Consider the following 12979-nt stretch of genomic DNA (forward strand, 5'->3'; position numbering starts at 1 on the left):
AAGTTCTACAAGTTCCTTGTGCATCATCTCCGATGGTTTAGATAATGTAACTAATACTCATGAGCTCTACAACTTCCAGCCAATGATTCACAAAGTAATTTGTTTTTTTACATATAGTTGCCAATGCACCATGCATCATCTGCACTCAAAGCCACCAACAATAGAAGGCCCAAGAAAAAGTGGCGTTATTTGCACATGTGCCCCCTTTTAAACTGTGCCACTGGTATGGCTACCAGGTGATATACTCTAAAGCATAAAATAGTTTTATCTCTTTAGCCCCTTAAAAAAAACTGCACCAAGTGTGGTTGAGAACCAAATTTTCGGGCACATAGATGAGCACACTTTACCCACATTGCCTCAAGAGCTGATCAAACTACTAGTTTTAAATTCCTGATCAACATACGCATTAAATATATACTTAGGATAACAATAGTAAAAAATGGCAGTTAAACATAAGTACATAGTTTACCAATGATACGGTTCATTTCTCTCTGAACATTTGTCACAGTTCCAAAAATTATGTGCTATAGTCACACCCAGCTGTCATCCTATTTTAACATTGGCGCATTTTTGCCGTTGCCGAGATGGCCTGTATAAAGTCCAAGGGTGATGATACTGTCGCCACGCGCTGCGTGCTGTATGTGTAAGTGAAAACATGCAAGGGAAGCCCACGATCGCGGCGCTATCTGGAACGCACGAGGGAGGAAGGCGGTGAGCAAACACGCAGTCTTCCATCGCCTGAGAGGCCGTGGGAGAAGGGAGGGAGGGAGGGAGAGAGGGGGCAGCGTTGGGCTCCGGCAGCAACGGTGCATTTTGCGACCAGGCGCAAGGGGAACTGACGATTGTGGCTCAATCTTGCGTGTGAAACAGGAGAGTGGGAAGGCAGCATGGGAGGGAGAGGGGCTTCTACTACGGCAGCAACTGCGTACTTTGTGTGACGGCGCGTGGTCGCACGCGACTCATTTTGAAAGCAACCTGCGGATGGCTCATGCCTTTGTGCATGCTGTTTTCCCACCGCTGTTTGCGTTGAAGCAATAGACAGCACAGTCACTTCACTCGCTGCTGCTGCCACACTTGCTCACACCAGAATTTTGACAGCGAGTGTCCGCGAACATAGAGTGCGATGTGTTCACACTTGCTTGTGCACGCTGAAATGATGCTTGTTAATTCAATTAGTAAGCACATGTGTCCAAATTTATACGGCCAGTAAAACTACTATCCTCACATCATATAGCTGCCTACTAATTTGCTATCACAATCGATGCTTCGCGTTTCAGGCAAAACTGCGACTGTTTAAGAAAGCAGTTCAGGATATATGGGATACAGCATATAGTTTGCTTTTATTACGCTCAAAACTAGGCATATTTGTTAAATTTACCTAAATATTGTGCATCTGCTATGGCAATTTGCATGTTTGAGGCACCATGCTATATAAGCATTAACTATGCACCAAAACAAACAGCTTATTCATGCCTGTGGCAGCGTCAGCAGGTAAGCAAATACACTTTTTTTTTTCAGATTTTCTTGAATGCCATGCAAAGTCTATAAATACGTCAAATGTGTGAACTTCAAACTACATACAGCAACATATATTTATTGCCTTGCTCAGCACTATGGCAGCAGTGGAAATAGTGCATGTTCACAAATGTGTACAAAGCATGATGATGGACATGAAGTGAACCCCCACCGGTCCTCTTGTGATAAGTGCCTTATGTGTGTACTCTGCGCAACATGCTCGACAAAAAAAAAAGGGGGGGGGAGAAAAAGCTCACAATGTGACAGCACATTCAGCGGAAAGGACATTGATAGATGACACTGCTTCCGGTAGCTTATAAGATTTTGGTGAAAGCAACAAAGATGAGGTTGGCCAGGAAAGACTTGGTTACCAATGTTCTGCCCACACAGATGAAAACAACCTCCCGGATGCATTACTGCAAGAAATACCTTCATCAGACAACGTTCAAAGGAAATTCCAACCGAGAAGGAAACACTGCATTACTCCGCCTAAGACACAGTTCTGCAGCCTCACTGAGAGCAAGATAATTGGGCACTCCATACAACTACTTTGAAAGGTGTGTGCCGAAATCTGTTTGAGTACATCACAAACTTACAGAGCGTCCAGACATTCCGAAACATCAGCACATCTGAAGAAATAAAAGCCTTTATGTACATCAAGGGTTATCCAAAAGGACGGAGGACAAAGCTTCTAGATTTTATGCACTTCCTACTAGAGGCTGCAGAGGCACTCATTACATCTATACCAAGTGCAAGGAAGCATGGAAAACCATAACATGAAATCGAAGACCTGCCACCTGAACTTCTCCAAGAAATGATGCGTTTCGCGGCCCAACGCAGATGCCCAGTATGATACTGTTGAGCACTGGCCTGAAGCTCGGGGAGGAAGTAGATTAATCTAGATGGAATTGTAAAGAATGCAAGGGAGGGTCGGTCGAGAATATTTTGCAATAAGTTCCAGGGGCGACTGTGCCTCACCAAAAATTGTCTTCAAATTTCACAACTAAATTCCCTATGCCGATTTCGTGACCATTGGAACGCTTTCTACGCAATTGTGTACACTTTCTTAAAAAAAGAAACCATTTTTTTAAATCAGCAACCTTGTCATTTGGTCTTATCTGGTTACATGAAGGAGATTCAAAGTGAACAAAATTTTTTTCAAAGGGAAATGGCAAACAGCAATTCTACAAGTTGTCTAAGGTGCCTGAAAATAAAGCGAATTAGATAATGCGAGATAAATTATTGGTTTATTGGGGTTTAGTTTAGCCATAATGGTTGACATATTGAAAAGCTCAGAACAATAATCATTCATGTAATTCGCCAGAATTCACTCCTTCTCCACCGACAACAGCCAGTGGCGAGACAGGTGAATGACACTTATTGCCTGTGGGAATGAAAAATGTACTTTCCATGCATACATTTCGGGTTTAGTTGGTGAAAATTGTCAAAATTCATTCAGCCACAGTATTTGTAAGCACGAGCTTTCGAATTTTTGAGAACTATATTGCAGTGCACCTGAAGGAACTACAAGCTTCAGATTTGCATAAATCATCAAAATGCATTTGTTCGAAGGTTTGAAAATTTTCAGTTAGCTGTCGCAAGCCTGCCACATTGGCTGATACAACCTAGATAAACCCACACACATCTCACATACTATACATAAAGAAAATTTCTAATACAGGAGCTCCAACACATTGTACTTCACTGCCTTAAAGCTGTTCAAACAACGAAAATATATTAAAGTCATGTACACAGGACCAAACGTCACTTATGCAGCTACTGGGACAGAATCCTAAATGTTTCACCTATACATTTAGTGTATTTCTTCAATACTTCCTTTTTCCACATTTTCTTTTCTTTGGCTTTTGCTTCTAGTCTTCTATTCTTTCAATTTTTATTGTTTCTTTTCACTTTCCAATGACCAGCGGGCCTACACAATTTTCTTACAACTACAGTTCCTTTGTAACCTACCATGCAGACACACAAGGGTATAATACAGCAATGTGTAAAGTTGAACCAGTAGTTATACTATCATTACAGCAAACAGCACCCCGGAAGGACAGATGGCCAGAATAAAGCTGACACAATGCTACACCCTGTTTGTTTTTCTGTCTGGACCTTGTCGGAAAATTAATTATCGATAAATCTCTTAATTTAAGTACATTTTACAAACAACATTTTGTCTAATTGTGTCAATTATAATTATAATTTGTCCTATAAACCTGTGTCTGCAGCTCAGAGGCACAAGTTCCATCTTGAGTAAATGATACAACAACCATAAATTATTAATGTAGGTACATGGTCAATTGTTTCTTTCATAAAGCAATTCCTAAAACAAGTCAAGATTGAATAGGCTGACATAAAACCCTTTAATGTACACCTCGTGCACCACGTGTAGGAGGCGCCACTGTAGGCAACCTAGTGGGCACTTCTGGAAGCAAACTGCTGAAACCGCTAGTTTTCCTGATAAAGACTTCTTGTCCATGGAGAGCACAGCAAGATGTTTCTATGCTGCAGCGACAGTAACTCGACTGTCGTTTGCAAATGTGGAACTGCACCTAATTTTTAAGTGGTTTAGAGCAATACAAATCACACAAGCAAAAAATGAGCTCTTTTAAAAGCCACGGCCAACACTGCTACACTGCCGCAGGCGGCACAAGGGTCTTGACTATGAAATCTGGTTTATTATATACTTCTATCACAAGTTGATTTAAAGTTGAGATGAAAAGCTGAATTCTTTATGCTAATAACCTGTGGTGCAACAGAATATGTGCAGTACTTTGCAAATTATCACAGTTTTTAAAAAGTTTAGTGAATCTACTGAAGGAAATGAAGATTTGGCCCTCTGGCCGAGCGGCCACTGTTTTTTTTAACATCTTTCTGAACGAGGACTATCTTGATATAGCGTCCGACGAGACGGCACAGCAGAAAGGAAGACAGGTGCAAACTAACAACCGATTTTATTGAAGCTAGACCCACAGGTATATATACATTCACAAGCTGCACAGGCACTCCCTTACAAGGAAAGTTGGAATTCGTCAAACAGGAAGTGATTAAACCTGGTGCGAAAGGAATTTCATTTCTGCATTGTACAATGCAATTGATGTTTCGCTTACACACTCCTTACCTGCTTTTCTGATAAAAAAATACCTCTAACATTTCACAAGGGGTTGTTTGCTTGTGCTTGCCTAGGATTTTCACACTATGGAAGCGTGGTTCACAAGTGGTACAGCAACTGCAGTGGTCAGCAAGATGCGTCTTCTCTTTATTAGCTAGATTTCTTGCATGCTCCCCAAGTCGGCTATTGATGAATCACATTGTCTGGCCAATGCATACTTTTCCACAGGATAGGGGGATCTTGTACATGACGTTGTTGGCACACTCTACAGGATACTTTTCATGGTTCTTATTACAGCCCGCATTTCTGTCTGCACAAGTGATGCGATGGCTCAGCTGAGCAAGCTTCTTGGGAGCTGAAAAAACCATTGGCATGTTAAACCAAGTAGCCACTTTTTTCAGGCAATGTGTGACCTTGTGCATGTAGGAACCACTTACAGCCTCTGACTACCCACCAGGGGTGTCCGCGACATTCCAGCAAGCAAGGCGCTTCAATTTCTTGAAATGCGTTCCCGCTACTGACACGAGGATAATGCAGACTGAAATTTTTGTGTGCCTGGTTTAATTACTTTGACGAATTCAAATTTATCTTTGTAACAGTGCACCCGCGCAGCTGTATATATATATATATATATATATATATATATATATATATATATATGTGTATACCTGTAGGTCTGGCTTCAATAAAATCAGTTGTTAGTTTGGACCTGTGTTCGTCTTCCTTCCTTTTACACCATGCCATTGCGTGCTATATCAAAATGGTCATGATGTCAAAATACCAACTAGCCCAACATTCAACTCTTTTAAATAATCTTTCTGAATGAGAGAGGCATGTCAGCTGTTCTTGTGAAGGGGTGTCAGCCTTTTAAACACCACCAAACAAGCTGTTGACCTTGTTAGTGACATGTGTCGCAGAAATTAAATGGAACACCACGATAATTAAAAAGTAGCACCAAAATGAGTAAATAACTGGAAGAGTGGTGCATAGATGGGAGAACTTTTAAATGAAGCAGATCACATGTAACGGGCATTGCAGAAAAATACATGTTCAGAACACATGAAGGCAACTGTTTGCAGCCAACCGCAAATGTTCGAGGTTCATACTATAAAATGGTGTGTGCCAAAACGACAAGAATTTATCATGGAAAAGAAGCAGCACATAGATAGGACAACAGCATAAGGGCACAGGACATAACCCTGTCTAGGAGGATTAGTCATTCTGAAAGCTATATCAAGCTGTTTTTTTGGTACAAGTCACCAACTAACTCGTATGTCTACCCTACAGCCTTTTAATTTCTTTTGATCCTTGATTCACTGCATATATGTACAGTAGGAAGAATGTGATACTAAGTGCAGGTGGTAAAATATTAAAATAAAGGATGCACAGGGCATCACTAGCGAAGCCCCATAGCTGAAATGAACTTGTGCAATGAAATTGGCAAGGTTCATTAGTCATTTTAGAAACACCTGTAGTGCCCTCTTAAGGGGGGAGATGCAGGTAGAAAAATTACACTTATCTCTTAAAAAATAATTTTATACATTTGGGTTGCAGAATTACACTTCAGCATTCTAATTTAATGTGTAAAATATCAAGGAGTTTCTACATCCAGAAGACTGCAAAAATGATTTTAATTGAGGTGTGCTACAGCGAAACACTGATTATAAGTAAAAACCGCATGAAAAGATTGTATAATCCGAACAAAAATTAAGTCTATAATACACGGTCTTGCACAACAGAGTTGTGAGAAGTTTCAATTTGAACTACAAGATAATACTCTATGGGACTCAGAAATCAAAACCATCAATAAAGCAAATGTGAAAAGTATACTGCAGTGCAAGTGTCAGGGACACTTTATTGGAGGTATTTAGCATACTGGACATTGCGATCCTAAACTGCCAGTACGCTAAAGCATTCTTTCACCTACATATTTAAAAAAAAAATCGGTGAGTTTTTTCTGGACCTTCTTTAAAACGTGCAGCAACAGCTTTCTTTCGAGCTCAGCAACATCCCGGAGGAGGTCACCTACGGCTTCACCTGCACAGATGTATCTCTGAATGCTGCCAATGCTCCGTTGCACTTTCGCTCGAGGTGACAGTGGTGCCGGCATGAGACAATGCCTCCTCGGTGACAGTGCCCTTTCGGTGACAGTGCCTTCTTGGTGGCATCACCCAATGACAGCTTGCTGTGGACAGCAATGTTGTCGTCAGTATTAATGAACACCACGAAGGTCACAGGAACGTTTTAACCTCCAAAGTCTGGATTACCGTCGGCTGTGAAGGTGCAGTCCATCAAGGTTGTGGTGTCGCAAGCACAGGAGTCAGTCTTTCCTGAAGCCACAGTGCTTGAATCAATTCACAGTGGTGGTCTGGAAAACTGGGCTACAATTTTGCAGCGATGCCTTTTCCGAATTTCCCAACTTTCCACATTCATGAGTGGTCAAAGCAACGCTCTGCCGTGAGTGGTCAAAGCGGCACTCTACCACGGGCTGAGCATTGCTTTGGCCTCTCCTGAAACAAGGAAAACGCCGAAAGGCATTAGCATGGGGAAGAGGCATTGCTGCAAAATGGCAGCCCTGCAGTCCAGGAACTGGTGATGTAATGCATAGTATCCGGCAAGGAAACATTTTTCTTGGAATCATTGCGCTCCATGGCCGCCAGTCAACATGGCACTAAATGCTTTGTAGAGCAGTTTCATGCACTTAATGACCCCACCATCCAGTGGCTGCTCCTGGCCCATGCAGTTTGACAGCAAAAACATCATTATGACATTTCGAAGGGTAGATGAGCTGGTGGATGGCTCGATGCATTGTCCAGTAAAAGATGCATTTTTTTTGCGCTGGCTAACATTTTGCCATCTAGCTGCTGCAGAAGTGTTGAGATCGAGGACATCATCTAAGCTATTTTGTTAACGTTGTAGTGGCCTGGCAGTGTCTTCAGGTTCTTGAAGAAGCAAGGCTTTGAAAACTTCACAATGATAAGCTTGGGGAGCTTCTCCAAGCTGTCCTCATTTGTGCAGAAAAGTGCTGTCACATGCTTCTTGCTTCCTTTGCCACCGGGACAGCTGTCCCCTTTAAACATCAGTGTTTGCTTTGGCTACATGTTACAAATAATTCCACACTCATTGGCATTTAACACATCAGACGGCTTGTACTCCACGATTAGCTCTGGCAGTGGTTGGACCCACTCGTCAACAATGAGCATCCACAGAGGAACTTTCCTCCAAGAGAGTGGCTGTAGACAATGTTGTTCCATTTTTTTTTGTTTTTGTTTTTTTAAGATGGTCCAGGAAGCCGTTCAATGCACGGAAATCTTTAATGCCCAGATGCAATGTGCAATGTCAGCATTTTATTTCAGAATGGTACGATCAACATTTGTCACAGAACTGTAAGCCTGGTGCTTCCTTGTCAGAATTATCTTCAACAAAGATTCTGGAATCTTCTGACCATGGGCGATGTTGGCTTTCGTGGCTTATGTGGCTCCATGCCATCTCGTCCACCAAGAGGGGATGGCACGGGAATGCCAGAGGCTGCAGAGGCCGCAAGGGAGATGCCAGAAGCTGGCAGCATAGTTCTTCATACGAGGTGGTATGCGTATAATATTGCCGTTGTATAATCTAGGCTTCTAGGGGGGAGTTCGCTGGGATTGCACTAATCCGTCGTAAAACCAAGGATGTAGGAAAATCGGGGGATGCATAACCAGGGTTCCACTTTAGCTGTAGGGGCCTCATTTTCCCATTCATGCTCAACTGATGAGGGTCACGACCACAAGTTTTGCCTAGAGGGTGAACTTTCTTGGTGAAAGAACAAGCAAGCATAAGCCCTAACTGAGCCGGCACCAACTCATTCTCCAATTTTCACAGGTTATCAACTGAATTCATGCACTGTTCTGGAGATTGCCATTTTTATAGCCATATTGTGGCTCAACAAAGGCCACAGAGGCTTTGAGGAGGTTCTACATGAGCTGGGTATCCTTCCAACTCGTGAGTTGATCTGCTCTAAGCCACCAGACAAACCAGAGAATAATCAGAAGAATGTCTGGAAAACAGACAGTTGAAGCTGAATCTCATCATCACAGTGCAGCAAAGAAAGCCTGCCTGGAGAAGGAAGTTTGCAAGAGTTATGCGGGCACCACCTATACAGCAGGAGAATTTTGAAGTTTTACACACTGCTTCTGCAAAGACAGGTCTGAATTCCACCTGATTTCATGCAATTTCACCATCTCCAATAGTAATAAGCATGTTTGGAATGATCAACTTCATTTTTCACTTTTTGCAATCTTAGACTTTTAACTGCTTGTGCACCAAAATTTTTGTCCTTAATGTGACTCAATCTCAGCGAAACTTTGCTTGTGCTGCACATGCACACGAATGTAAAATGCAGGCATCTAGGTATCATTTTATTTTCCAAAAATATTGGTCATGTGCTTTTTACGAAAACACTCATCGATGTTCTCAATAATAATGATGAGGATGAAAAATTTTCTGTAAGTATTAAAGCTAAACGAAAAATATTTTGGGGGTTGTTTATAGTAATTAGTTCTCCATAAGTAGCAATATATGTTATTTTGTAACACTCTGCTATGCCCAGCATGAAGCCCAAACTTTGCACAAAAGATGAAACTTTGCCAACTTTTGGGTCGCAGAACAATAATCAGCTAAGATACTGAAAAACTAAATATGATGATAAAAGATTGGAGATCGATCTCTATATTCTGCATAAATTTAATCCAGTTAGTTTAGTATTATTGAAAGTGGATCTCTGAGGTGCATCTCCCCTTAAATGACAAACATTTATAAAAACATAAGTGATCGTTAATCCTCAGTTTAAACATACAACGAAGGAATATTTAGCCCTCATGGATGCCTGCACTTGAATAAAAAGTTACATAAATTCTTAAATTACAGATTCATGAGTCTTATTATTTCACGTTGTTGCTAACAACCTTTGATCATAAAATATATAAAAGTAACTGCCTTCGTTGAGCAAGGAAATGGCGCCAGTGCTAGAAGAGAGGAAATACAGAAAAAATGTATAACATCAGAAATGTGTGATAATTGTTAACGCTATATTCAAGACCGACCTGCATATTTTAAGCGAATCATATCTCATGCAGTCAGAGTGCAAAGGAATTGGTCATGAGCAACAGTACGACTACAAATAACAGCACATGACGACCTTCACAGCACACAAATGTAGCTTGGAAGCTTAAACTTTCTTGGGGGGAACCATATGATGCGGCGCTTTCAGCTTGCACGTGACTCCTAAGGAAGGAGTAATCGTATAGTAGGTAACAGTACGAGAATACATATGTAATGGCAGACTGCTTCCATCCTTCCCCACCCCACAATATGCTAGATTAATGCTGCTGGTAAGTGACAAGCAAACATATCAAGCAAACATGCCAGGGATATTTAGTAGATCACTGAAATTTTAAAACACAATCAGAAGAACATGAAAGAATGCAGCCACTACCAGCTTCCAGTGTACTTTGCAGGGACACCTAAAACATTGTGCACAGAGCATATAGCGACTCACCAACTTTCCCTTTAATGTGGTCACATTCTGCAAGTTTCAGCAATACCTCGCAATTGAGAAGCTGCTTCAAATACAATAAATTTCTGTACACAAGCCATAATTTCACAGCTCTGTACAAGATAACTGTTACAATAGGTAGATGATGATGTGGCATGGTGCCTCAAAGTGGCTACGAGACCATATTTTCACACAGCAGCTTTTCACTTCACCATCTTACATCAAATGACCACTCTGTGAAATATGAGTCAATTTGATGGTCTAGATATTTTTAAAATGAAATGTTGAATGCCTTGGTAGACTGAGCTTTCAGAGCTACTAAGTCGAACTCACTTATAATGATCCCAGATATAACTATCTATCAGTTATGACAACCACATTTCAGTGCATTTACAATTTTCCAAACCTCCCTATGGAAACTGCTTCCAGATATAACAAACGTTTTTTAAATTGCCATACTGCTACAACGAATGCTTCAAACCCGGTCACAGTAAAAAGAGGGAACCTGCGAAATGCCAAAGAATGGAAGCCCGACCAAACTGGGCAGACAGCAGCGTGTGCCTCGCTCCAGTCCGAAAGCGACGATAATATGGCCTTTGAAATGAGCAAACGAGCGACTGCATCGCGCGGATTTCGGATGCTGCGAAGAAGGTCACGCATATTTGAGGCATGCCTTCAGGGCAGTGTTGCCAGGTTCGGCTATATATAGCCCAATTAAGCTACAGAAAATATGTTTGGCGTCGACTTGGGCGAGTTGGCTATGTGGCTATATTTAGGCTACTGAAAATCTGCAACTTGGTTTAGTTTGGGCTTTACACGATGCCCTAATCAATGCTTCAGAGGTGGCTCTCATAGAGTCGAAACAAATCTCAAAGGCTATATGTTTTAGATGGCTGAGCCGGCAGTGCGGTTGTGCATGTGTGCATGCATGAAACGCCCATGCTCCCCTTAGTGTGCCGTTGTCTGAGCCGATGGATTTGATCTTTGATGCAGTAAAATTTAAACTGCGCTTCACCATGCGAACATCTGCACCAGTAACATTGTCTCATCTTTGTCTTATTGGTTTCAGTGATCAGACACCCGATCACCATGCATCGGAATGAGCCTGGAAGTAGAGGGTGTTTCACAAAACACTGTACTAACATTGCTATGCTCAGAAAGGGAGAGCAATAAAATAGGGTCGGGCGATCGTGGCGCCAGCATGAAAGAAGGGTAGCACATGTAGATGACACGCTCCAGTGTGTTCATGGCCATCGTTCCTGGGTGGAGTATCGCACCGCATAAAGCTTTCGACTCACTCCATGTTTCTCCAGGTAAGCTTTACTTCCACTTTCCTTTAGCTGCGAGATGAATTTTAACGTGAGAGCGTTAAAGGCACCGTGCTGCAAAAAATCTAGTGTTAGCGCCTGGTGTCGATGCTGTTGTCCATATGAGAAAAATGATCCCGAACCCCGCAGGCTACGTATGTGGCACATGGGCGTTGCTGAACTAACTGAATTTCTTGCAGTAACATGCGTTAAAAAATCTTTAAGTACGACTTACACGCAACCTACAGGCATGATAGTGTCGGACTGTAATTTGGATGTACCAGAACACATATTTCTGTTGCGCGGAAACTCAACACAAACCCCTTTTTCAGCTGTCATTTGAGGTCTGTCTCATGACGAATTCGGCAAATCGCATCAATGTGCACTGGGCCGCCCTGGAGCAATGATGGTGACTGGATGAAACGGCGCATTGGGGTGCCACGGTGTGCAGCGGTGTGATTTGCTGAATTCGCCATTAATGGTAACGGTGCGCTTGGTTCCTTGCAATACCATCCCGATGGCGCTTTCCACGCGAGAGAAAGAAACAAAAAAGGAACAGAAAGCCCACCTTCGTGCATAGGGCTGGGTGCCGGCATTTACAGGTAAGCATTATGGTTACATAAGCTGCAGTTGCCAGGAAACGTGAGAAGCAGACAAAGATCTTTGAATGTTATCACGTTCCACTCTTAAAAGGCAAAGTGTCCAAGTTTTTACAGCGAAAGCTGTATATGACTAACCTTTCATAGTTTTTTCGGCGTCTGGTAACAAACCTATACGGGTGCAGTGCAGCGGCGCAGATGTCAAAATGCGGAACAAATTAGAACGCTTGCTGTGAACAATAGTGTGACATCAAGGTTATCGCAGTATATAAGCAGGAAAGGTATCGGTGCGAAAAACAGCTGCATTATCGATGGGGTGGACACATATATTTCGTACACCCGAAGAACAACACACGTACGAGGAGCGCTGGAGGGAACAGCAACAAAAATGTAAACGGCGCCGACACGAAACGACCACCGAAGAAGAACGTTCCCGCACTGCTGAACAAAAACGACAATCACGAGCACAGGCACCTTTAAACGAGCAACGAGGCCAGACTTGCAATGCAAAAAATTACAACCATTCCACTCTGTGAAGATGGAATGGCCGCGAAAGCACTTTGCTTTTCACTTCAGAGCTTCGACTATCGTCAGCTTTCGCTGCCATTACTATTCCACCTTCACAGAGTGGAATGGTTGTCATTTTTTTTTTGTGCGTGTTTACATTCAAGATTCATCTCCATAGGTTCGCTCTTTGCAGCCATTCGCCTGAACTTGATTTTTCGGGGCCAACCAAAAAGTGTTCTGTGTGCAAGCATGATGTCGCTGTTGTTGATGTCAAGGGTCGACCATCACATACTTTTTGCTACGACAGGTTGCGCAAAAAGGGGTTGCCGCAGTCGAATGTGAAAATGCATATGCAAATACAACTGCAAATAAATATGGCTATATTTGGCTACAATTTTTT

The 12979-nt window shown here is 42.2% G+C and overlaps 1 protein-coding gene across 10 annotated transcripts in view; it reads right to left on the reverse strand.

The window, feature by feature from the left end:
- Nucleotides 1-12979, reverse strand: part of LOC135907699 (uncharacterized) — a 232016-nt gene that overhangs the window by 132768 nt on the left and 86269 nt on the right. The window contains exon 9 of one of the 10 annotated variants that reach the window (XM_065439407.1): nt 4461-4988. The exons of 8 other annotated variants lie outside the window; for them this stretch is intronic. In XM_065439407.1, coding sequence (XP_065295479.1) covers nt 4965-4988 — 24 coding nt within the window. In that variant the 3' untranslated portion in view covers nt 4461-4964. Of the gene's footprint in view, nt 1-4460; nt 4989-9234; nt 9637-12979 lie in introns of those variants that run through there. One more of the 10 variants, XM_065439405.1, reaches the window with a different exon arrangement.

This window comes from Dermacentor albipictus, chromosome 1 (assembly GCF_038994185.2).
Source record: "Dermacentor albipictus isolate Rhodes 1998 colony chromosome 1, USDA_Dalb.pri_finalv2, whole genome shotgun sequence".
NCBI lineage: Eukaryota > Metazoa > Arthropoda > Arachnida > Ixodida > Ixodidae > Dermacentor > Dermacentor albipictus.